This window comes from Anser brachyrhynchus (genome assembly GCF_964034855.1).
Source record: "Anser brachyrhynchus genome assembly, chromosome: Z".
Classification (NCBI taxonomy): Eukaryota; Metazoa; Chordata; class Aves; order Anseriformes; family Anatidae; genus Anser; species Anser brachyrhynchus.
The window spans coordinates 33,351,015-33,377,293 of NC_137697.1; the positions used below are offsets into that span (position 1 = coordinate 33,351,015).

General features: G+C 38.0%; 3 protein-coding genes across 5 annotated transcripts in view; all 3 read left to right on the forward strand.

The window, feature by feature from the left end:
• Nucleotides 1-10,611, forward strand: part of CARNMT1 (carnosine N-methyltransferase 1) — a 31,515-nt gene extending 20,904 nt beyond the window's left edge. Inside the window, exons 13-17 of the mRNA XM_080572975.1 lie at nt 436-576; nt 4,606-4,784; nt 6,553-6,666; nt 7,520-7,623; nt 7,916-10,611. Coding sequence (XP_080429101.1) covers nt 436-576; nt 4,606-4,784; nt 6,553-6,666; nt 7,520-7,623; nt 7,916-8,017 — 640 coding nt within the window. The 3' untranslated portion in view covers nt 8,018-10,611. The remainder of the gene's footprint in view (nt 1-435; nt 577-4,605; nt 4,785-6,552; nt 6,667-7,519; nt 7,624-7,915) is intronic.
• Nucleotides 10,612-10,752: 141 nt separating this feature from the next.
• LOC308185581 (uncharacterized protein C9orf40 homolog) lies at nt 10,753-16,272 on the forward strand. Of its 2 annotated transcripts, none has more exons than XM_080573918.1 (2): nt 10,753-11,358; nt 11,446-12,388. In XM_080573918.1, exons 1-2 carry the CDS (start codon nt 10,927-10,929, stop codon nt 11,632-11,634), a joined length of 621 nt encoding a protein of 206 aa, XP_080430044.1. In that variant the 5' UTR covers nt 10,753-10,926; the 3' UTR covers nt 11,635-12,388. The 2 variants fall into 2 exon arrangements, with proteins under 2 accessions (XP_080430044.1, XP_080430045.1); XM_080573919.1 differs by lacking the exon at nt 11,446-12,388 and adding an exon at nt 14,948-16,272 and having other exon boundaries at nt 10,912-11,358.
• Nucleotides 16,273-16,409: 137 nt separating this feature from the next.
• Nucleotides 16,410-26,279, forward strand: part of LOC308185579 (transient receptor potential cation channel subfamily M member 6-like) — a gene marked incomplete at its 3' end in the record, with an annotated part of 83,698 nt that continues 73,828 nt past the window's right edge. Inside the window, exons 1-2 of one of the 2 annotated variants that reach the window (XM_080573915.1) lie at nt 16,410-19,090; nt 25,910-26,057. In XM_080573915.1, the coding sequence (XP_080430041.1) occupies nt 26,028-26,057 (30 nt within the window). In that variant the 5' untranslated portion in view covers nt 16,410-19,090; nt 25,910-26,027. Of the gene's footprint in view, nt 26,058-26,279 lie in introns of both variants that reach the window. The other variant, XM_080573916.1, reaches the window with a different exon arrangement.

Sequence of the window (26,279 nt, forward strand, 5' to 3'; positions counted from 1 at the left end):
GAAGTTTTGCTGACGTCAAAATGCTTGTTGATTTTTCAATGCAATGTTAAGAAGATTTCCATAATATTTAGCAGCTATCAGCGGGCACCACAGAAGAAGAAATGGTGATATATAATCATGTTCTTCCTTCCTGCAATTCACTTAGGCGATTGTTTTAGTTTGATAACTAAAAGTTTTCAAAAGAAGTATTTTGTTTTGTAATTATGCACTTTATTCAATAAGGGTTGCTTATGTTCTTTTGTGTCATTTTCTATGAGTTATTTTGAGTGTAAATTAACTGATCTGACATGAACTAGCTCCATTTGCCTTTAAGAAGTAAAATCATACGGGAAATATAATATCTAAATATATGGGAAAAATGTTTGACTGAGCCTCTGTAAGTTTTATTAAGAAGTATCAGATAAAGATTTAACTGTTGTTTTTGTTCTGTTGCAGGGATTTCTCCAAAGTCAATATCCTGGTACCTGGTGCTGGGCTAGGTAGATTGGCGTGGGAAATAGCTAGGCTCGGTTATGCTTGCCAAGGAAACGAATGGAGCCTCTTTATGCTCTTTTCTTCTAACTTTGTACTCAACAGGTACATAGCTTATGTTTTACTTTCTGGTCAAAACTTACAGGTGTGAATGAGTGAGGCAAAATTATAAATGAGAAAGTTGAATAAATAAAACTCAAAAGAATAGGTTTGTAATTCATAACACAGGATGCAAGCAACCATTTTTTAGAACGTCTTGATGAAAATAATCAGTGGGATAATTGGGTGAAGAGAAATGTATCTGAGTTAAATGGGTAAGTCATTAAGATTACATCAGGGAGCATGGGTTTTAAGTTATGAAACTTAAAATCTCTGGATTCTACCAGAGATTTCCTGTGTAATCTTGAGTGTTACGGTTTTTATTTCACGTCTGTTTCTGAAAGAAAAAGCACACCTATCTCACAGGTTTCAAATAGGGACTAACTATGCATAATATTTAGTGGTGGTGTTTAGTAGCAGAGGAAACCTCTTACAATGTCACGTTCCATACTGAGATCATAGACACTGTTTCTAAATGAAAAACTACTATGCAAATACAGCTTTGTAAGCAAGTTCTGTTGCTGGACAACAGCTAAAATGTTACAGTTAATAGTTGTACAATTATACTAATGCTATAAATTTGAATTAACAAATTTCATTACGTAGGCTTAATCTGAAGTACATTTTAGTATTTGTTTTTCTGTCACTTGCAATGGAAATTACTTATAAGGAGCTTTTTAGAGAAGAAACAAGGCACTGAATGCAACTGTTCCTCTAAGATTGAGGGTGGGAAGTCTGGATATATGAAAGAGGACTGGGTTTTGTTGTATTGCTGGTGAGTTTGTAGCCAGTTCAGAGACGAAGTATACAGTTTGCTGATTCTTCAGTCTGAATCTCTTCTCTGATGAAAACACCTGAACTTGTATTCTATATTGTCATGATATTTGGAGCCCTGTTTGTAGACAGTGATTGTCCTCCACAGACTGTGATGATACCAAATTTGTTATAGCTTACTCTTCAAAGAAAAAGCGGGGGGGGGAAGGGGTGGCGGCAAACACTTTTTCTTGTCTGTTGCACATCTGGTTAAAACAGTGGTAGTCACTGCAATGAAAATAGCTAGTTGCTAAGAATATATTTACTCTTTTTTTTCTTACATTATTCTCAAATGACCGTCATCTACAATTGTATGTTACAGCTGAGCTGATTTAATACCTTGCAGCTACTGAAAGAAATTCATGTCATCCTCCTCCTCCCTAGCTTTACAGCCCTTTTGGCTCTTAGCTCTATAGAGTGTTTGAAGCAATACAAAGTGATATAAAATTATTTATTTACCATGCTTAGGAGCACCAGTGAGCTGTCATATTGGTTCAAACCTATGACATGTTTTTCATCTACCTTAAATATGGCATCTTCATATGTGGAATTCTTCTGAAAGTATATTTAGTTTGCAATAGTAATAATTCTTAGCATCTGACACTTTTATGTGATATTTACTATTTATATAAAATACATACCATTTTGCTAAATATGTGTCTTAGACTTGCTAACAGTATTAGTTTTTATATAGTCAAACTGAGTTTTGCTCAGCCTCTGTAATCTTCACCTTTGCTGGGTGAGTTACCGGTTACAAGTTTTCTTATTAGCATGAAAGAGAATACAGATAACTGCTAAGCTGACTAAATTCCAGTCATTTCAGTTGATTCCTTTCTGCCAGATGCGATCAGGGTCTTTGCATTAACTAGCTGATCAGATGTCTGCTAGGAAGTTTTTAGGGACATTGGAGAACTTGGATCTAGTCTTAATTGTCTGTTCCTAGTTAGCCTTCTGAAATGGATGCGTTTGCCTTCCTGAAACTAGAAGAAACAGCAATGGTCAATATGAGCTGAACATAATAGTTAAGGATGGATAAGAAGGATCTTGAAAAATTTGCAGATTAGCCTTTAACTACAGTCTAAATTTAATTAAGTTTTGTTTTCAGTCGATAAAATTGAGGATTTTGCTATTGTATGCTTACAGTTTGAATCTGCATTCTTCCTCTGTCTGACCTTAGTTTATTTTTGGGAAAACAAAATACTGTCTTGAATATCAAGCCAGCTTCTACAGTGGACTTCTAGATATGATACAGCAGCTTAAGTCTTCTGTATGAAGAGTGATAACAGCTGATTTTTAACATATATACAAAACTTAATTCTCTGAAGTTGTGAGATTTTCTCACTGTGGATGAGATTTCACAGCATTGTACACAGAAAGTGCATCAATGCCTAACAGTGGTCACTGTGAATATTTGAAATAAATTGTATCTATTGCATGTCCATGAATGCCTTAGAATGAAAACAGTTCAAGATTTTATTTTGAAGTCAGTGGTTGAAAGTAAGATTGGACCTAGCCATCTTTTGCAGAGCAGTATTTTTAGACTGAATGTTGCACAATAGAAATTACCCGCCCCTACTTGGAAAGAAAGAAAATGCATCATAGTCTTAGTTAAAGCTGTTAACTTCAGTAACACCTTGTGTTGAAAGGATGGAATTTTAAAGGACTGCAGTACTTAGCTGAAGTGCAAAGGAGAGTTTTCAAGCATGACTATGGACAGGGATTTGTCTCTTATATTAAATTGATACTTCCTTATGAAACTATTGGGAAGTCTGCATGAAAATACGTAGTGCTGAAAAAAAAATACCGGGAGGTGTGTTTTCCCTTATAGCTCAGGAACATTTTCCTTTCCGATTTACTCATACCTCATCTTTACCTTGCTTTTTGGAAATTTTCATTGTTACGTAAAAATATTCTGAGGTTAACACAAATTGACTGTGAGCCCATGGAGAATGCTGAAATAGTTAATGCAGTTGGCCAACTTTTTTTTTTTTTGTCAACCAAACCAGAAATGTCTTTAAGAAAATGGTGCCCATGTTATCAGGGCTTTATGCCTAATTGTTTTCTTTGATTGACGGCATAAATCTGATATTTATATATCTGTTATGTATGGAAACAGTTAATGAGCTCTGTATACTGCTGCTCATAACACAAGAGTTCTGTGGTTTTTTATTGATAAAATTAAATATGACATCATGGAGCAAGTAAGACCTTTTATTTCAAAGTCTTTGCCACAGATGTTTCCTATCTACCAGCCTAGAGTGCATTTTCTATAACATGGTAAGACTGCTTCCAATACAAAGATATTTGTGTGTTTTATGGGACAGATGTGTCCTTTGTTCTCTCTGAATATTTAGCTATGCATGTGTGACATGGCCTTCGTAAGTGAGCTTGACTGCAAAATTCAGTGATGCACAGGGAAAGAAAAATTCTTCATTTTTTAAATTAAATTCTGATTTTGCAGGACTGTGGGAAAAGTTTATTTCTATGCTTTTATGCTACTATCACTTTCAAAAATAGATATTCACTTAATTGGTCATGTCAACCCACAAATTCTGTTTTACACCATACTTAGCATATGCTTATAGCGTAACTGCAACACTCCAGAAACTACTAACTTAGTGACATCTAGCACAAAACTATTACACTTTGCAAAATAGGATTATTTTTTTTAAATTTAAACGCATGCTTTCAGTTAGCATCTGAAAAATGCTTTTTTCTTTTCAGAACCCATATGGCTATGGTTCAGAAAAGGCAGAAAAGCCAGATTAGAACCAGTGTTGCCAAGGAAATTGAAAACAAGCATGGTACTAATGTTGCTCTTTTTTAAACAGGAAAAAAAAGGCTTAGCTTTACTACATATACCAAATCACAAATTTAATTAATTCCAAGGAAAGAATCTTACTAGTTTTCAGTGGAAAAGATGATAAAAATGGCAAAAAGGAGAAAAGAAAAAGAGAACAAAAGGTAGTTACTGTGTCATGCCAACTGTGTGGCACCAACTTGTGGTTGTGTGTCAGACTGGTGTTTTGTTCAGTTCATAAATCGATGAACTGTCTGAAATGTTATGAACTAGGTAAGTGCTTTAGAAAACCTCTAGCTTTAGAGATGTGGTTTTTTCATCAGTAAAACAACAATGCATGTTGAAAGTTTGTCACCTGCATTTCTAGATAATACGTAAGTAATTCATTGAAACTGAATTGTTCTCGTTTCTATATTTTGCAGATGTTCTGAAGTTAACTCATGTAAGCTTTATCCCTGGATTCATCAGTTTAGCAATAACAGAAGATCTGCTGATCAGATACGTCCAATTTATTTCCCTGATGTTGATCCTCACAGTCTTCCTTCTGGTTCAAACTTCTCTATGACGGCAGGGGATTTTCAAGAAATTTACTCTGAGTGCAGTGAGTAAAAACATCCTTCAGACTGTCCATGTAGCTTTATCTTCAGAGTATTTGTTATGGGGCAGTTAAGAAATCATTATAAATAGAATAGAACTGTATCTACAAGCATTAAGGAAGAAGCGCTAGCTGTAGCAAGATTTTTTTTATTCCAAATCAGCTTTTTCTTTCTTTTTGATTATTAAAAAAAAAAAAAAGACATCCTAACATAACAGATGGTTGTTGCAGTCATCTCTTTCAGAAAAAGACAACATGGGAGTATTTAGGAAAAATTTACTTGATTTAGAAAAATGGTGTTTCAAAGAACAATATAATGAGTCCATTATATTCTTCAGTGTAAAACATATAAAGACGAGTATTTCGTATTGATTCGTTTTCTATTGTAAAAGCAAACAGATACTTATTGGATATACATATAAGCATTATGTATAAGTATATATACTTATAATACTTAATAGTATTTCAGAGAAATGTTATGGGGCTGATAAGGAGCAAAGATTGAAACTTACGTTAGTACAAATACCAATATTTTTTCTTGTGATACCAGGTTAGTTGTGCTGTCCTCATTGCAGCTATGAAGTAGTCTTCTGTGACTAACCTCTTGTTGGATTAAGCTGCAGATGACCTTATTTAATACTTCCTCTACCAGTTACATATTCAAGATTTAATCAAAGATAGCAATTACCCACTTCTTTAGTATATATATTAACACTTCCAGAGTTGGTAGAGTAAATAATAAGAAAACATGAAGTTAGCTTATATAGGAAGCTTAAATAGCTTTTACTATTCTTTTCCTTACACGATATTGGATTATCTCTTAGTATATCTGTTTTCTGGCTTCAGCTCTCCATCCTTTTTATTCCTATAGCAGTTTTTCACCAGAATAAAATAGTTTTTAATCAACCTTTTTTTTGCATAGGTAGCCTTCCAGGTATTTTCTTGCAGGTTGCCTTCCTTACAGTTGTCTGCTTTTGTGAAGATGTGGTCTTATATTAGAGTATCCATTGCTGTAAATAAATTGAGATTTTTATTTTTTTTAATATTTCAGAAGTTTGAAATTTACAAATTCAGGTGTGAGTTTAGAGACAGACAGGGAGACTGATGCTTTAAAAGGTAGTTCTTGAAAGATCCTGCTTGCTAAATTTTGCTAATAAATAATAAATGGAGAAATATGCGCATGTTTTAAAGCTATGTGATTTGTGGAAGTACAGCCTAGTGTACAGGCTAGTATTCTTCTAGATGTTGATATATCTAGAAAGGCCCAAAATCACTGGATATTTTTGCATTTGTATTTTAACAGTTTGGTAATGAGGTTAGGACAGGTGAGTGAGTAATAGGATGCTTGGGTTTTCATTTATATAAAACATGTTATAATGTTAAAACACTGTCAGACAAGGTCTGATTTTTGGGTGGTCCCTCGTTGGTCCCTTCTAACTTCGGATGTTATATGATTCTTATATTTTACAGTATATGAATGAATTACAAAATGCATAATTAATGAATATGTTTGTATGATATTCTAGAAGTTGCGTGTGTGTATATATGTATGTAGACTGCAGAAATCTAAGCTGAAATGTCTTTAGCATAGAACAAAACATTTCACACTTAGTTTCTTACAAACTAAAGTTTACTTGTAAACTGAATGAAAAGTGTTCAACTGTTACTATTAGTTAAAGGAATTCCTGAGTGTGTAAACAACATTAGTGTTAAATGAAGAATTTTTACAGAGGAAGAGACAATTTAATCTATACAATCTGTTCTTCTTGCACAGATACTTGGGACTGCATAGCAACTTGCTTTTTCATCGATACGGCACATAATGTTATCGATTATATTGATACTATATGGAAAATACTAAAGCCTGGAGGAATATGGATAAATGTAGGCAAGTGTGACCAACCTTTCTTCCTGCAACCCCTGACTTCTGTTTGCTCACATTTTGCTCACAAGTACTAGGCATCCAGTACTTGAAAGGAGTAGTGGAATGAACATGTCTGTATTGAAGACTCTGTGGAGCTAAAAACATACGGCTTCAAAATTATCTCAGATAAGATAATACTGTGTTCAGCATGTGTCCAAATGTTTGTTAGTTACAAACAAGTCAACACATGATGTTAAATAGAGAAGTAGTGTAGTGTACTGTATTCTTCTTGCTATTTTCCTAGGAAAATAAAACTTGTTCTGCCTGTAGAGATCCTTGAATATTTTTCTTAGTCAGTTGTCTAATCAATCCTCCGAAGTAGAAGGTTTGGGAATGAGATTTATGGATGCCTTAGTTTGAAAGAAGACAGACGTAAATTATTAGGTCTCCCATGGTGAGGGACTAGCAGACAAAACTCAGACATTTGTGTAGTATGACAGAGAGAGACATTTGTATAGTTTGTATGGTAGAAACTCGTCAGTCACTGATCAGTCATAGTGAGCGTAGCTCTTGAGTAGACCACAGCTGTCCTGCCTTCTCTTTTGTACAGACAGCAATGGTGCTAGAAGGGAAGAAAGTTTAGGATACAGAAAACACAGTTTGGTGGCATAGGAGACTTCATTCTTGAATAAGCAGTTGAACTATTTGGTTTTAATTTTGCCCTGATTCTGAAATATAAGAATTATACTTGAGTAATAGCAGCATGTTTGAATTTAGTGAGTCTAGGTATTAGCATTCCTCACGCTTTCAGTATGTGCTTTTGATTTTAAAGAAGTTTGACTTTTTATAGCGTTTTCATTGTATCTCTGTACTGTAGGTCCTCTACTTTACCACTTTGAAAACTTGGCAAATGAGCTTTCTATAGAATTAAGCTACGAGGATATAAAAAATGTTATACTGCAGTATGGATTCCATATAGAGGTAAGAAGATACAGTTTGGACTAAGCACTATTTGTAGAGACCGGTCAAACTCCTTCAATAATTTTTTACCTTAAAGTTAGTTCAAGCTAATGCCACAGACTAATAACTTTTAGGAGAGGTAAATGTGTGTAATTGTGTTGCAAATTTACATCCGTCATTTGTTGAAAAGTGTATATAGATGGACTTAAAAATCAGTGGGTAGTAAATATATAGCATTGTCTTTCATACTAAGAGAAACTTGTATAGTGCTTGAAGAGAGGGTGTTTTGAAAACTTGAGCTTTTTTTTTCCAGGTGGAAAAAGAATCTGTACTGTCAACTTACACTGTGAATGAACTCTCCATGATGAAATACTACTATGAATGTGTGTTGTTTGTGGTGAGAAAACCAGAATAGGAGTGGTTTAAATAGGTTAGTCAGAAAAAAAAATGGCTTGAATGCTAGAATCAAAAGGAAAATGGACTGAGTGATGTGATGTCTGGACACAACCTCAAATCAGTGGTGCCTTCTTATTCCTAATAAGATTTAGATAGTGTCTATTTTCTTAATATCTATGTTGCTATCCAGACATGTACTATGCCATGCATATTTATACTATAGTGAAAATGGAGGAGGAAATGTTTGCATACACTGTCTTTATGCTTTGGAATGAATTTAAAAACAAAAACGTTTTCTGGGGTATAAAACTTAATGTTCACCAGGATCAGGCTAGTTTTCCATATCTGCTGCCTCATTTTTCTCAGATCCATAGTGATTTCCTTTTTTCTGTGCCTGGAGGTACTTAATGTACTTTCTGTGTCACGTTTAGAAAAGTATTTTTAAACATACATTTAAAATTACAAAATCTGAAATGGTCGAAAAGTGATAATGATTCTGGACAGATATAATAACCAACAGAACTGTTACAGTGTTCTCTGTGAAACAAAAAATAGGAAGGAAGTAGACTATTGTTAAAAATTCTAATTTTTGCCTGTACCAGTGTTAACAGTTTTATTGACACACAGAATCGGTAGGCAGTTTGAAATACTCTTGTGAAAGTGGACAACCGAGTGAAGAAAAGCAGCATGTAACAGGAAAGCAGTATACTAACCTCAGTTCAGGAATAAACCAGTTCTGATTAGTCTCTTAGTGTTGAAATTGAAATATTGGATGATTTGCAGTCTTAAAAATTATTGATTTTTGAGTCACCCACTTCCTGCTTAAGCCAAAGTTTTAAAGGTGTAACTAACAGAAAGCTCTTCTCTTTTTTAAAGATAATAACAAAGCTGAGCTATCCATGCCATATATCTTAATTGTGACAGAAAAAAATCCTCCTTTCTCAAAGGAAAAAAAAGTTGCTAGTGAAAAATAATGTACTGTAACCTCATGGCTTCATTATCTGAGTCAGCATATGCAGAACAATTAGCAGACAATTTCCTTGTAGCTTTAGGCACTTTACCCATGCTACCCTGGCTTACTTCTTGGTTCCTTATCCTAACTTTTTTTCTGGCTAACGAGGCTTTGGTGGATATTTATCCTGGCTGAATCTTCATACAAGAAAAGCTGAATCTTCTGTCACTCAAGTTATATAAATAAGAAAACATTAATAATTACTGTACTGAGAGGAAGTGTCATGGTAGCCATTTGTTTTCCTAATGTAATGTATTGGTTAATTTCAGTACCAACCTTCATCCTTACTCAGAACTTTCTTTAAAATGTAAGAAGCTTGTAGTAAGGAATCAAGGCTGTTTTTAGTATTTGGACGTAATAGGACTGGACAATAACTTGTTTAAATGCTTTTCATTATTTCTAGTCCCTTTTTGCAGGGTGATGTCATAATCACTTTAATAGTTCCATTATTAACTAATGGATTTTTCCTGTTAAGGCCGGACATTTGTGCCTTCATTTCTAAGCCGAAAGTTTGCATGGAGGAAAAACACAACTTTTCTTTTTTTTTTTTTTAATACTTTCAACACTGCATATGAAAGAGAGTGACCTTGGATGTTCCAATACAATGCCTTTTTCTGCTCAGAATCCTTACTGAGAGCAAAGGCTTCTGGACTACAGAAGTTTTCAGTTAGAGCTTTACTTAAACAATCTATCTCTTCTTCCTACGCTGTACCACCAAGATTTAACTTCATTAATCGACCCTGCTCAAGAACGATATTTAAAGCTGAAACACAGCTATTACAAGTAGATTAAAAGAAAAACCCTTGAGCACCTTTAAAAGAAAGAAAGAAAAAGTCTTCAGTTACTTTCATTTTCTTATTGTACTATTTACTCTGTTTAATGAATGGACTTCAATTTCTGGTGATGCTTTACCTTCATTTTGACTTTTTTTTTTCCCTTAGATAAAATGTGATTAGTATTTTATTTGGTTTTCCTTGAATAAGTTCTTTGAAATCAGACAAAGTTAGATGAATGTTGATTATGCAGTTGTTGAGTAGCTACACCTGTAATATTGCCCAATTTCTGCCTCTTAACCAGTCTTTAGTTACACTTGAAGTGTGGTGTTTTTTACAACTAAGCAACTGAACTCTTGCATTCTGGCTGAAATGTCGGTATCCTTTGTTCTGTCGGTTTTGTTCTTTGCAACAGCACATTGTCGCAAGTGCCATTTTTTCATTGGTTTAGGAAATGTTTTTATTTACTTTTGTCATGTATATAGTGATGTGCTTTTATTTCTCGCTTGGAAAATGCCAATTTTCCCCCATTGTTTTCCTTCTATGTATAACAGCTGCATTAACAGTTGGAAGCCGAATAATGTTGTGAGTAAGTTGTATGAGTTAGTGTTTTACCTGCGGTCCTATTTATGAGTTTTTACAATTCATCATTTGTGTTTTATTGATGGGGATAATTGTGTGTTATTCAATGTGATCAAACTCTTCCTCAGTTGTGTACGCAGGGGAGAAAAACGCTTAAGCTGTTTGTCAGCAGGAGCCGAGACAATTTAGGTCACTATTAAACTGTACGTGGTATTGAGTGTAAAATAAAACGCTGCATAACCTTCAGCGTTATTAATTCTTTATGGGGAGTAAGTTTGACATGTTGAGTGTATTTTTATTCATATGAGGCTCAGGAGGGCAAGAAGGGCAAGCCTGGCGTCCTCCGCGTGGTGTTTGTGACGCGCCCAACGGCCGGACGGGACGTTGCGCTCTGAAGCACCGCGCGCTGGGGCCGTTGCCTCCCGGGGGGCGGGGCGCAGCAGCCGGGCGGAAGCGCCGCGCGAAGTCGCGGGGGCGGGGCCTGTGGAGCACCGCCCGCCCTTGGGCGTCACCGCGCGCTCCTCCTCGCGGCGCCGCCGGCGGGCAGCGAGGGGCGCGCGCATGCGCTCTGCGCGCGCGGCGGCGGCGGCGGGGGCGGCGGTGCGTGCGCGGCCGGGGGACGCGCGTGCCGCGGAGGCGGCGGCGCCGGTGCCGCCGATGGCCAAGCGCGGCGCGGAGCCGTTGGTGTGTCACGTGCCCTGCAAGCGCGTCCTGCGCGAGCCGCCGCCGCCGCCCCCGCCCCGCGCGGCCGAGAGGCGCCCCCGGGCCGAGGCGGCCGCTGCCGGCCCCGCCGCCGCCAAGCGGAAGCTGGAGGAGGCCGAGGCGCCGCCGGGAAAGCGGCACGGGCTGCGGGGCGGCGGGCCCCCCGCCGAGCAGGGCGGGGACGCGGCCGCGGCCACGGGGCGGCGGCGGCGGCGGGGGGCGGCGGAGGCGCAGGACGGGCGGACGGCGGAGGGAGGCGGCGGCCGGGGCAAGGAGGCGGCGGGCGACGAGGTAACGGGGCGGCGGCCTCTGGCGGCGGCCGGTGGTCGCAGCGCCTGGGTTTTAATTTTCTCCTCCGTTTCCCCCCGTTCTGCGAAGCGAAGGGGCGGGCGCCTCTCGCTGTTTTCGTGCTGGCTGTCCGGGGACGCCTGCGGGAGCGTGCTCCGCCTTCGGTCACACCCCCCCGGTAACCGGGGAGCCCCGGGGCTCGGCCTTCAGCAGCCGCAACCCGAGCTGCCGCCTGACGGCAACCGCCCCCTGAACGGCGTAGCCCGGGGAGCTGCCTGAAGACGAGGCTGGTCGGCGAGTACACCGCCGGGTGACAGAGTTTCTGGTGGCACAGCGCGCGTTCTTACCCCCGGCCTCGACACTGCTCTGCGCAGCGGGCTAGAAGATACTGAGAAAGTTCTAGTCGTGCAAAAGTAGAATGCTGAGGCTAAACACCATGCCTGTGTAGAGGGCTGACGCACGTAAACTCACCCCCCTCACTTTTGTTTGCCTTCCCAATACAAGAAAAGTACTTAATCCAGTAATTTTGCAGTAGCAGAAAGTCTGATCAGGTCGGGACTAATCCATCTCATCTAATCTAACCAGGACTTCAAACTAGCTTGACACCCTAGTTTTGAGGAGATTGGTCCTTTGACGGCATAATGCCTCTTTAAGATTTGTGGCTTTCTTTTGTTAGGCTCTTCCCCCCCTTCTTTTTTCTTTTTTTTTTTTAATTATTTTCTGGATTGTAGAACTAAGGCACGAAGGAATTGAGGAAAAAAAAGTCATGAAAATTAAACATCCCTTTTAGGCTGTTCCTTTTAAATACAAGCTCATCTTTTTGGAAAAGAAGACGACAAGCCTCTTCTGAAGCAAGCAAATTAAACTACTCGAACAAAGTTGTACAGGAGAGTTTTATTCCTTCACAGATATGATTATGAATTTTGCACTTAACCCTGGTTCAGGTTATTAGGTATAGTTATGTAAGCTGTAGGTGTGGTAGGAAGGCAGTAAGGAAGGCTGTGTGAGTTTCCACACAGTAAAAAGAAAGGGAATACTTGAATACTTACTTACTTAAGGGAATACTTACCTGAAGTAATTCTGTCAGACTCCTTTACTATACTCTTATATTTCTCCATGTAAAATATTTTTATAGGGCTGTGTTTTTAACTGTGTTTTTGCTTCCCTAAGTAAAGTATTGTTCGGAAAGGTCCCTCTCACACTCTCTCATGGTTAATAGCAGGCAAGCAGTGTTTCTTTAATCTTCTGCATGTCCAGCCTGTATATTTTGAAACTTTCACAAAGGTAAATACTTCTTACGATGATTTTTGCACCTTTCTGAAAACACAGCCGTAGGTTGGCATTATTCTTTGCTGTTTTCTGGTGTGTGTAATTTGTTACAGTAATTACCATGGTCAGGATACTGTTAATTTCACACTGCTTTTGTTAAAGGTGATTAGAGTTAAATTGGCCAGAGAAGAAATGCTATGTGAGTTATATTTGCACGGATACTTGCAAATATTTGCAACCAGATTTGGGAAATTAACTGCTTAAAAATTAAACAATTAAATCCATTAAAGCTGAGCTTTTATATCTCTGAGCTTGTTATCTACCTACCTAGCTAGATTTTTTTCTCAAAATGTGTTTTAAAAGATATTTAGGTGAACGGCAGTATTTAATGCTTTCTTTTGCATTTTATATATTAAGGTTGAACATTTGCTCCTGTCTCCTGTACTCCTTTGGCTTGTTCATTTTCACATTGAATCTTGCTGGAAAACAGAAATAAAATGAAATACTGCTGCTCTGGAGTCTTGAGTACTCATGAGATTAATCCCATATGTGGTCTGAGTCCAAAATGAGAGACTGCATATCTTTGTGGTTATGAGGTTTTGCGTTATGTCTTTGAAACAAAAATTCTGTCATTACCCAGTGCATACGAAACAGCTAGCCCAGAGGTATTCTGACTTCAAGTACTTGGCTCTCACAATGTGAGAGGTAACGCCTTATTAACTACTTAGATGTAAAGTTGAGAATTCAGATTCAACATGGGGAGAGCAACAGGTTCTGGAATGGCGTTGCTGGCGGTTGTTTTCAAGGAAGATTTTGGTTATTGTTTGTTGTTAATACTGTGCAGTATAAAAAGTTCAGTTTACAGTAATATATACGTGTGCAGCTACTTTTAGTTTGGTTTTCCTCCAGTTTCCCTATCTTGTTAACATGGCACATTTATTGGTTTTGGTCTCAATTCCAATTAATTGGAACTTCGGTTCTTTAATCTTCTGTGAAGACAATATGTTCTTCATTAGAAAATTAATGTGTTAGGAGAAGAACTCTACAGGCATACAATCATCCTGTTGCTATGATCTGTCTTCACGTTTCAAACCTGTTTTAATACTACAGGCCTTTAATAATGCAGGTTTTGATGGTAAAAACAGGCTACCTACTACAACAAGCTATAGTTCGTGATAGGTTTGTGTCGCAATGAATAGAAAAATGTTTCTTCAGATTGAAAGTATGATGAGTTTATGTATTATTTATTATTAAGGAAAAAAAAGTACATTCTAGTAGCTGAGAAGGGTTAGGGCCAATTCTTACTGGGATTTTTTTAACATTGCATTGTTTTCTTATTCAATTGCAGAATCAGCAGACAAAGCATGAACTTGTTCAAGAGCCATGCCAAAACAGTTATGCCAGTGTAGTCATTAAAACTGCTTTTTTTTGGTAACTGTTTGTGCTGAGATATTAAAGTAAAATGTTTAATAATTCCAATTGCATGCAAGGAAAAATGCAAACCAATATTATATAGAACTGCATTATTTTAGGTCTGTGGCTGCATTCATTGTTTCTATACACCAGGAGAAGGTACATGCTCAAGACCTAAAGAACAGCTTGAAAACTCCTCTTCACAGTTTTTACATTGGTCACTTCTATAGACACATGCACAGATTGGCCACACAGTCTATAAACTTTGTTCCTTGTTTAACTCATGGCATACAGTTATAAGCAAACTGTGCTTCCCAACTGAGATTTAAAAAAAAAAAAAAAAAGTGGTGTTGGAGCCTTACACCTTCTGAGTAGTATAGTAGATAAGTGTATATTCCTCACAGGTTTTTCTTGTGTGACTTAACAGTTCCTAAACTTTCTCATCCCTGGCCCCTAAAGAGATCTTTTGTTTGTTTGTTTGTTTGTTTTTCCCAGTGTATACTTGAGTACAAAATGTAGATACAGAAAAGAAGACATAGAATGAGGTAGAATAGTTAAATATGTTATTCTGAATACCAGCTTCTAAATGTGCGTGAAATTTCTATCCCATTGTGAGAAGAAAAAGCAGTGAACAAGTTCTCTGTATGAAGTACAATAACCGTGTGGGTTTTTCAGTGTCATTCTAAGCTAAGATTTCCAGTTGAACAAATGGATGGAGTTACAGAGGTGATTGCAAGAAGTGATACGGTAGTTCTTAGCAAGAATATCTGAAAGGACAAAATTATGACATTTTCTACAGTACTTCCCTTAAAAATAGCTAATATTTTTTTCTTATTATGTTTTTATTTTCTAATAACATGATACACGTTAATGTTTTGTTGCCTTTTTGTTTATTTGTCTGTTTTCAAAGCAAGAAGAAGAATTCTGTCAATATAACTCATTCCTGTATTGGAGAACACCGTTGCCTGCCGTTGATTTGTCTGATATTCAGAACCTAGATGGAGAGACTACACCTGCAGATAAAACTCCTTCAAGGACGGATACCATGGAGACTGAAATGGAGACCTGATCAGTTGTTTCATAGTTGTGCATCTACTTGCAGAAAGCTTGTTTCTGTCTGGATTCAGTATTTTCTGCGTGGGAGAAAAATCAAAGTGCTTCTGTCTTTTTGAAGAAACAGTGTTATGTTAGTCTGCAAAGGCAAGTCTGGGTTGTCTAAGTTGGTGGAATAATCACTGTTAGGTACTCACCGATAAGCTGGCTGGAGACCTGAGTCTACCTATCCTTTGTGAAGGAGGCTATGTTTGTCTAGTGAGAATGCCTGAAATCATGGCAGCCAGCTAAAGGACAGCTACAGAACATTAGAAATTCTGGGTGTGATTGTAAGAAAAAGTTGGGTAAGTTACATATGGAAGGGAAATGGAAAATCATTTTGCTTATCCTGGACAAAAAGTGTAACTATGGTACCCGAATGTGAAATACTTATCATGTGAATTTATCATAAAGCACACAAACTGTTGTGGTTTTTAGTGTGGGTTTTTTTCAATGTAATAGTTAAGCCAAAAAATAAAAGTCCACCAAAACCAGACAAAACATTCCCTTTTCTATGCAAACCAAAAATGAGTCTGTTGGGGATGAGAAAGGAAAAGGGGATCTCTTCTTCGGTAAGCTGTCAGTGTTCTGAACGTTGTTTCACATTCTTCTTGTGATCACTCAAAGCAGTGGCAGCTAACTTCCAAGTTTTTGGTCCATTCTTAAGTTAATGTTTTTCCCTATGCTTTGTGACATTATACTATTTGGTAACGTTGAAATGGCAGCTGCATGCAGAGATGTCATGAAAAGTTAATGCAATATAAAATTACCACATACACTTTATCAGATCTGACTGAGGTTTATTTTTTCCAGAGACTATGGATCTGCAAAAGACTTTTTTTACAGGAGTTCGATGAATTAGTGCTTTTTGTTGTGAAATATGAAGTTACTGCTTATCCTTTTGTTTAATTTATTTACAGGTTAAAAAACAATTAGAAATACCTGTCTTCAATAATAGATTGAAATTTAAAGTTGTATTGGCAGAGTGTCAGACTTTGCAAATGTGGTTTGTCTGTAGTTATAGCTGACGCCATATTTTTACTGGAGTCATCTTTGAATAAGAAAACTTCTGTTTTTTAATTTTATTTTTAATAATGTATTTGTTAAAATGTCAATAAAGTTTTGCCTGTGTGTATTTGAAAACTTTGGATCTGTTACTGCTTGAAGTTTCGGATTTTTTCTTAAGGTTGTTCCTGCTGTAGTTTTGTTCTGTTAGGACTTTTTACTTAAAATAGTCAACTTGACAGCCTTCTTCGTAAACATTTCAAAACTTTTTTTTTCAGTATTTGTACTGTAAAGTACCTACTTTTTTGTTGTTTATTGGTTTTGATTCTTAGGGTCTCTGAGTCAACAGAATAAAGGACGAGGCTTACTAACTCAAACATTGCATAGTACTTGTTCAGAAATGCTTCTAACTGCTATCAGATTAGCCAGATACATATTTAAAACACCATTTATATTGTGCACGTATTTTATTACTATATTTATCATAAAGTCCAAATACCTCAGCTTGTTCTTAAGAGACACTTTAAAAATGTCTTTATAAACAATCAGCCTCTGGCAAGAATGCAACCACTATTACATGTTTACTGTAACCAAGGAAATTAGTGAGGAAACAGGTTTATTCATTTGCTGATTTTTTTTTTTTTTTACCCTAGCTAATATACTGCCTTCCCATATTTGCAACACTTCTAATATTTCACAACATTCAGCGTTTCTTGGGATCCTCTATTTTGTGTTGTTATCTTGTATTTATGCAGATATACTGTAGTCATTTAGTTTATAATCTCCTTCCTTGAAGCTTCATAATATCTAGTGCATCCTAGCAGTAGGCTGCATTTTAGTGTTAAAATCCATCTCTCCTTTGCCTGGTATCTTTGAGATGGAAGAGATTTTATAAATGTTGTTAATATATTTCAGCACTTCTATAACAAAATAAGTCCTTTAAAAGTTAGGCTTGCGCTATGTTGTAGGCCATCTATTTACTTAATTTGCAATTATGCTGTAGGCAAGCACTTTCCTCTCAGCTTGTTCCAGTCCTGGGCTCTGGGTTATGGGGTGGAATGTTACAGGTACTTTCAGAGCTGATTCATTTTTTCCATTCATCTGTTAGCTAGCAGTGGCAAATTTAAAGGCCTTGGAAAAGCTTCTGAATGAGTCTGAGAGTGTGGGTTATATAAAAGACTGGGCAGAGTAAGAGGGAGTGATGTTAGATTACATAAGCTTTGCACTAGAGCTGTCGGAAGGCATAATCAAGAAATATTGCTCAATGTCTGGTGTCTTCAGATACTATATGTCACTGTGGGCTGCCAAAATACTGGCCTTAACTTCTGGCTACATTTTTCTAGAGAGCTGTTCAAGTGTTCTAAGTAAACTTAAAATGTTAATTTGCTTGTACTTTCATAGGCACTGAGAGGAAAGTGTTCTTGTAATTAACAAGCACAAAGAAATTCTAAGACAACTCAGGAGTAGCATAATATCTACCAACTGAAATTCTTCACATTATGAGTTCTTAAACATTCAGAAGAAAATTGTCTGTGTTCTCTCCAGGTAACTGGGAGTTTGCCTTTCTCTAAAATTTTCATCTCTAAACGGAAAAGAGCAACTGTCAGGAAGAAAATGTACAACGAAAACTCAGAGATCATGTAGAGGTCTTTGATAAGTTGGTAAGGGTTGCATGTGGAGCAGCACAATCAGGGTATGGGAATACTAATGGGAACCAGCTACATTGCTCCTTACACCTCCTCTGAAATACTTTTCACTCCAGCAAGGTCATGTTACCGGCATGTCTACCTATGTAAGTTTTGTGTCTCATTCTAAACTCAAGGCTTGTTTTGAAAGGTTTTACTTGTGTTATGTGAAGGCCTGCGCTGGTTTGTATGCGCTGACGTTCTGTGGTTCCTACGATAGACAAACCTCCAGGAGAAGGTCAGGCCGAATGACGTGAAACAGGCTGCATTACTGACTGTGTCTGATAAGAAGACTCTGGTAGAAGGAAAGGAGGGGGAAAAAAGGGAATGGAAGACAGATGATGATGAATTAGGAGGGCAGCAAATAATTGCAGGCAGCTGGCCGGGGGAGCAATGGCATGCAGTAATTTCGGTACTGGCTCCACCCTCAGCACAGCAATATATAAAATAATTTGAGTACAGCAATCAACAGTAATCTTACTGGTTTTCTCATTGTTTTGGCAGTTATTTGCTTGAATTTAATGGACATTAAAGAATACGTGCACATATGTAGATAGTTGGAAGATCTTAGTGTAGAACGTAAGAGTGCAAATATGTGTTTCCAAGTGGCATGAAAGACAGTTTGTCTAGTATTTGGTGGCTAATTCTGTTTATGGCAGATGCACTGTGGGGAAATAACACATATTTTTGTGAGAGTATCTGATGATAATTGCAGTAAGAGATGTTAGACTGCACAAACTAATTGGTATAGCAAAACTTATTCAAAGAAGCATTTCAAAATAGCTAGTATGCTTGGGCTGGTTTAATTATTTCCATGCCTACAGTTATAACCTTGACTCTAGGTGGCAATACACATACACAGTAAACTACAGTGATCTGGAAAATGTTTTGGGTATGCTTTTATTCTGAACTGCTACTGAACATTCGAGCAGTGACATCATGAATGCTAATCATTTGCTTACCGCGATGTATAAATAAAGGCACATCAACGTGTTCCTGACTATAAGGCGACACAAGGTCTTCAGCATAATTAGAGTAGAAAAGTTTTGCCAAGAGTTTTTGGTTCATCTCTTGTTTCTACCTTCCTTCTCCCCCACCCCACCAATAACTATTAATTTAAACACATGGGAATTTGTTGTCACTACTTCTTAGCGCTGTTTCCATTAGTTAAAATTGGAAAGCAAGCTTTATCTGATTGCATGTTGGATGGAAACCTCAGTCTGGAGCTGAAGGCTGCTTGAAACGCATTGTTAGACATGGGGAAGAGAAAGGTAAGTATGCTAATTCATAAGAAACTAAGTCATGGAGCAGTGTTTAAATGTTGGCATGTAGGTAACAGTATGTTGGAAATGCATGAGGAAATACCAAAGGGTTTTTCCAGTAGTCATATTAAAAGGTTGTTTATTTAAAATCCTGATTTAAAACTTTTCATATTTTAGAGATTTTGAATTTGGTACAGCAAACAATACATTTTAATTAGTGGCATTTCATTTGTAAGCACACTCGTTAGTAAGTATGTTTTAAATGCTCTTGGTCAGAAATACAGCACCCTACAACTGAATCAGTCATGACTTTTTAGTCACTTCTAAGGACTTAAAAACCATTGTTCTTTCTTCTCTTAAAGCCATATGGATCATACTTTTGTCACTACTGAAGAATGAAATAGTTTCCTTGTTACTGGTATGTTACCATTCTCAGGGGAAAAGTTGTGAAAGGAGGAAAAGTCATTTTTTGTTTGTTACTCTATTTTCCTTTTTAAGAATAGTTGTGATAGATGGTAATGTTCCAGATTTTGTTTTGTCTTATTTTATAGTAGTAAGTTTATGAGAGGAGGGATATGGATTGGCTAAACAGTGCATTTTTCATCTTTCTTATATGAACATGAGGGGTTTATGTTCAGATTGGAATATGATGAAATAAGTGTCTTACAAAATACAAGACTGGGAAACAGAAGTAAATAAAAATAGTATCATACTATCTTCAGTGAAGTGTGAAAATTTTCTTCATGCAGAGATATGAATGGAAAAGAACAACTTTACTCACTGTTCTTTTGCACAGATGAATTTTGTAATCTACTTCATTCATTTGTGCAGTGCACAGTGCTCTAATTAAATAGGAGCACAATAATTTATTCCACAGAATCTACTCTTAAGTATCAAACGTGCTCTCTGAAGCCTGATGCGAACTAAAAAAAAAAAAGGATATTTCAGTGCTTCAATTTTCAATTTGTAGAATATGAAATACATATTTAAATTTTATTTTACTTTCTGGCATTTTAAAACAACCAATTTTCCTTTGAACTGCATAAAAACCGTGTAAGAAATAATTTGGCAGTAAGCTACCAAAATCCTGTGTTTTCGTGATTGTCAGTTGTAAACTGCAATGTTTCTTGATCAGACGATCATAAAATGTTGCACGTGTTCCCCTTAATAGTTACTGTTTTTCTGCTTTTACCTTTTAGGAATTAGAGAAAGCTTCTGTGTCTGAAAACAGAAAAGCACATTTTAGACAAACATCTATATTTCCCAGTGTATAATGTGCAACTATAGAGACAAAAAAGACAGAGGAGGAAATAAATTACAGCTTCTCTCTGATGGAATAAAAGCCTTGATATAATACTGAAGCGTAGCTCTGAAACAGAGGGGAAGGAATGAGAGGGAAAGGAATGGCTAACAAGCAAAATTGTTTACACCTTGGACATTAGTAGTAATATCAATTCTGGAGTGTAAATATAAAAATGTCGTAATTTCTATGACACAGCAGGCTTCTGTGCATTGTTTCTCTTATAGTCCATACATACAATGTGCATACATACAATGGCCAAAGCACTTTAAAGAAAACTTTGTCAGCAATGTCCCTTTGCATAAAACAAATAGGTACTGAGTGTGCCTACTTGTTTTTGTGCAAATAGCAGAAAAGGCTCTCTACCACTTCTCTGAGCTGTGAGACGGAGTCTCATACCCACATTTAAATGCTTTCTCGTCTCCCATTTTCTGTTGTGCAGCTTAGCTGTGAATATCCTGGATTTGTCAGCGCTAACTACTCCGCTCTCAAATCTTTTTCAGATTTCTGTTTTATCTTTGGTTGTTTGGTCATGAATCATTCTGAGGCCAGAATTGCTAATTTTTAAAGACCGGTCCTTTCAGTTCAACAATCAAAACAGTCGTACTCAAATTTCTTAGACCACATTGCCTGGTTATTTTTATTGTCTATCATTAACTTGAAGGGCATTATCAGATTCTCCTTTTTAGTAAGGAAAATTAGAAACACTTTAAACCTTTAAAGTTTAAAAGATGTAATTTCAGGGCAGCTCACAGGAGTAAGCAGTAACTTAGCATTTATGAAAGCTGGCGTTATTTTTTTTTTATCTGAAGTAGTAAAGGAAACAACAGTATTTTTAATGTGTCTTAAGAAAATGAGGGCTTATCTGATCACATAGTATGTTTTTAAAAAAAATCAGTCACACCACTTTGTTGATGCAACCAAACTTATTTCCTCTCCTAGGCTGATCTGCTTTTCCAAGTATATGGTTATTTATATATATTTACAATAAATATGAAAATGCATAAAGTATTTTCATATGAGGTAAGCACTTCAGAAGGTGGTTTCAGTTGCAAATACTGATTTCTATGGCTTTTAAAGCTACTATTCAGAAGCAGAATATAACAATTAGCCAATGCTTTGGTATAAAAATAATGTAAATGCAGATTGTTTCAGAAACCGATGGCTGGCACATAGAAGAAATCCAAAACAGACTTACTAATTTGCTGAATACAAGATAGCTTAAATTTACTCTGCTGTCATAGAAATGTAGGTACCTGAAAGTGAAACAGTTAAGCAACCAGCAACAGGCAAGTTAGTCAGTATGAACACCGATGATACGCTGTATTTCTGTGATGCAGTGTGTAGCAGCTTCTCAAAACAGTGTGGAAGTGATAATGAGTATATCAGAGCCCTGCCTACCTGATACAAACATCTCAATGTTTTTACGTGGGGCTTCTGCCGACTGTTTTGCTGCATGCTGCTTTCAGTGGAGAGGGCTGTAAGCGATGACCTGCAGACCAGATCCAGCTCAAAGGATGGCTCCGTATAGTTGCTAGCCTCTCACGCCATGGCCTTGCCATCCGTCTGTGGCATGGAGACCCGTTGCCCAATATATACAATTGCTAGGACATTGCCTCTGAAAAGAAACAGAGTGCCTGTGACACCCAACAGCCAAGCGTTTTGGATTTGCCTGTCGAGCAGTTGTCAATTGTACCTTGAAGGCACAGTGTGGAAGTGTGACCAGCTCTTGAAAGACTTGCCTGGGACAATACTGTTCTTTGCAAATCAGCCCCATTGTTGCACTGCTGTGGCCTTAATTTCTGCACAGACTGTTCCAGTTTGACAGCATGCGTCTTGGGTATCTCTAGTTTTTCCTCTTGCCTCCAGCCATGGGTCAGTAAAGGACAGAGTTCTTTCTTTGTGAAGTGATCACTGGGTGCTCCCTGTCCATTATGTGCTGTTTAACCCTTTCAAAATAAAGAGGTCATGAAGAGGTCATGTAGACAAGGTTGTTCTTTTATGTTTTTCTTTTAATTTTCCTAGTCTGAAGCAGGAAGTTTTTTTGTTTTGTTTTGTTTTTCCCCTTTCCTCCAAAGTTTGAAGTATTTGCTTTGGTACATCTTTGAGTGCCAACACCAACACAAACCTCCATCCTGTCAACTATTTTCCTTAAAGGCTGTGTGAGGTAGATTTACTGTGAAAAAGACAGGAAAGGAGATTTTGAAAGTTGTTTTAAGATGAGGGTTTCAAAAATCCTGGGGTCACATCTGAAGAAAATCTCACAGAAGAATCCTTACACCTGATATTTGGCACAGGCCAGGGAGCTGACAAGTCAGAATTCCCATATATTAGAAATCCTCTGAAAGGGGAAAAGTTTGAAAAATCTGTTAACTAAGCTGAGGGATGCAAGGAATGATGAAGCAAATTGAAGAGAGGCAGTGTTCCCTATGACTGCTCTGCAAAACGTGTTATTCTTAGAATCAGACATTGTGCTAAGGCTCAAGAAAGGCTCCTCAGAAACTTAGAAAAATTTTAAGGGGTTACCGTTTAGCTAAACAAAATCACCACATGAATCATCTATTGCTGAACTAAGAACATAAGCTGAAGTGGTTATGCTTGGGACATTGCATCTTCCTCGGGCTTGAGAGAACGTTGTGGAGGGATCAGTGGGAAGGGATTATTTTCAAGAGATGGAGACTACTACATATTAAAGCTGCAGAACATACTCCTACGTGGAGACCTCTTGGGGCTTCTTCACTCATTTTCCTAACCCTGTTCAGAAAACAGAATAACAGAGACCAACAACATGATCTGAAATGTTATTTCTCAATTCCAGACAGTGTCATCATGCCTTAGGGAGCAGTACGCTGGTTTCTCTGAGGCTATCACTAGAAGCACAGAAACTATAACAAGAAACTAAACCATACCATCACATTTTGTTCTTCCTTGCATCTGTGCTGACTTCAAAGGTATTTACAGAATTTGCTTTGGGAGAACTGATGATTGGATAATTTATGTGTGTGACCATCAAACTGACAAAACCCACCACACTACATTCCTGCCTACTTGCAGACTCCAATAAGAACTTTTTTAAAGTCTTTTTTTCCCCTCATAGAATAAATTCTGCAGACAATCCTATTGACTTTGAATAACTCTTCATTCAAATACAGTGATGCCTGAACTATTGTGAAAGAGTCTGAGCTGTGTTTAGATATCAGTAAACGCTTGTTGCAACAACTGAATGATCTGACTGAGAAAACACCATAAACTCCAACACTACATGACATGCTGGCTGTTCATGTTTCAACACTCAAGACTGTCATCTTTCTTCCCTTCTGTTGAAGAACATGTATCATGCATGTGAACTAATAGCTGGTTGATACTTATATACCTGCCTGGGTTGTGTCATCCTTAAGTTGAATGAAAAAGCAGTTTATTATTAATGAGGGAAACCATGTTCCCCTTCCTGGAAAAGCTTTTGTTGTCAGATCAGTTTCTGGAGGTGGAGATCCAGTAACAAGTGATGTTCCTCATACTGGGAGTTTCTCGGGGTCCATACTGGCACCAGTACTTTTTAATATTCTTATTAATGACATAGACAGTGGGATTGAGTGCACCCTCAGCAACTTTGCAGGTGACACCAAGCTGAGCGGTGTAGCTGATACAACAGAGGGAAGGGATGCCATCCAAAGGGACCTGGACAAGCTTGATAGGTGGTCCCATGTCCCCTTATGAAGTCCAACAAGACCAAGTGCAAGGTCCTGCAGGTGGGTCGAGATAATCCCAAACATCAGTACCAACAATGTGATAAATGGATGTAGAGCAGCCCTGCAGAGAAGCACTTGGGGCTATTGGTGAATGAAAAATCAGATATGGCCAGCAATGTGTGCATGCAGCCCTGACTGTATCCTGTATCCTGTACTGCACCAAACTGTATCCTGGGCTGCACCAAAAGAAGTGTGGCCAGCAGGTCGAGGGAGGTGATTGTTCCCCTCTGCTGTGCTCTTGTGAGACCCCACCTGGAGTGCTGCATTCAGCTCTGAGGCACCCATCACAAGATGGACATGGACCTGTTAGAACAAGTCTAGAGGAAGGCCATGAGGATGATCAGAGGGCTGAAGCAGCTCTCCTGTGAAGACACGCTGAAGGAACTGGGGTTGGTCAGCCTGGAGAAGAGAAGGCTCTGGGGAGACCTTATAGCAGTCTTCCACTACTTAAAAAGGGCTTATAAGAAAGATGGAGGGAGACTTTTTACAAGGTCATGTAGTGATAGGACAAGGGGTAATGGTTTTGAACTGAAAGAGGAAGACTTCAGATATAAGGAAGAAGTTATTTACTCAGTGGGTGGTGAGGCACTGGCACAGGCTGCCCAGAGAAGCTGTGGATGCCCCATCCCGGGAGGTGTTCAAGGCCAGGCTGGATGGGGCTTTGGGCAGCCTGGTCTGGTGGGAGGTGTCCCTGCCCATGGCAGGGGGGTTGGAACTGGATGATCCAAAAAGGTCCCTACAAAGCTAAACCATTCTGTGATTCTAATACTAGTATGCAGTGGCAGTGTGAGAGCAGAGTTACTACAATCAGACCTGGAATCATAGTTGCATATTCACATACTCCGAAATAAGCAATAAATCATGACTTAAGATCACCCCAGAAGGTTGCCTATATACCCTATGAATTAGAGGTGAAGACCAAGGCAGATTATTCTGTTCTGTTGTCATCCAGAATCTCCATTGTTAATAAATAAATAAATAAATAAAATGTTAAGTTCTGTGTGCTATAAAGAAATGTAGCCCTGTCTCTGCTGCATTGCTGCTACAGTGTGATAAAGCAGCAGCTCAAACAGTCATCATCTGACAAATGTGTGCTCTCTGCATCTGCTGCCAGCCTTACTGTTGGGCTAACTTATGAGATTTCTTTAGTTATGTTGGAAAATAAAAGTAAATAAGCCAATTGGCAGGCTGATTTGTTGATGAGGATATGAGGGTACAGGGTAAGAAATCTAGTAGCAGTCTTAAGCAGTTCCATTTCTTGCTCCTCTCTTCACTGCTTCATGAGTTCTTGAAGATCTGCTAGCATGCCAAGGAAAAGGTAAAAAGTTGAAAAAATTGTAGGTGTTCTTATGAAACGTTATGTCCTCTGTGTTTGGAGATGATGAAACAATGAAACTGGGAGTTCCCTGGAGAAGATTTGTACATAAGATGTAGATCAGTTTTGCCTTTTTCATTCTAAAATCTGGACATTCCTTCAGAAGATCCTGCCTGATTAAAACTGGTTGATGGAAAAACATTTTAATACACCTGCTGGATAGGAGGTATGATCTAACAGAACGCAGTGAATAGAACAGACAGTTGGGTGATATCACTTTACAGGCACCCCAAGGAACGAAAAGAAACAAAGCCACCCATGTTTTGGTGAAAGTTTCTATCAAGTGTATTATCTTCGTTTAAGATCTGTTTTCGGTAGAAGATTCTTGGACTTTGAACAAAATGGAAGGTACTGCCTGAATTATTGCAGGCATACTTTGACATGTGTGCTTTTCAATTGCTTAGGACTGAAAAGTAGGAGGTGCCAGCTATTGGGCATCCAGAACTGAGCTGGCTTCATTGCTGCTGAAGTAACAGTCTATACACTGGGAATACAGATTTTATGAAAAAAGAAGCATAAAGGATGGACAAGCAAGATATCTCTGATCTTAAGGTAAGTCTGTAGAAATAGAACTGATAGTCTATGGTAGGACTGCAGGAGAAAATACATGAGCAATTCTGCTTTCTAGAGATAACATGATAAGAGTCCATGATAGTTCTGTAGACTTTGACCTCTTAAAATGTCTGTTATAAAACACACCACAAACGTTTTCATATCTGTGAAGTACTAGGGAATTTGCAGTGTGAGACTTGGTTTGCAAGGCTTTGTAGAACA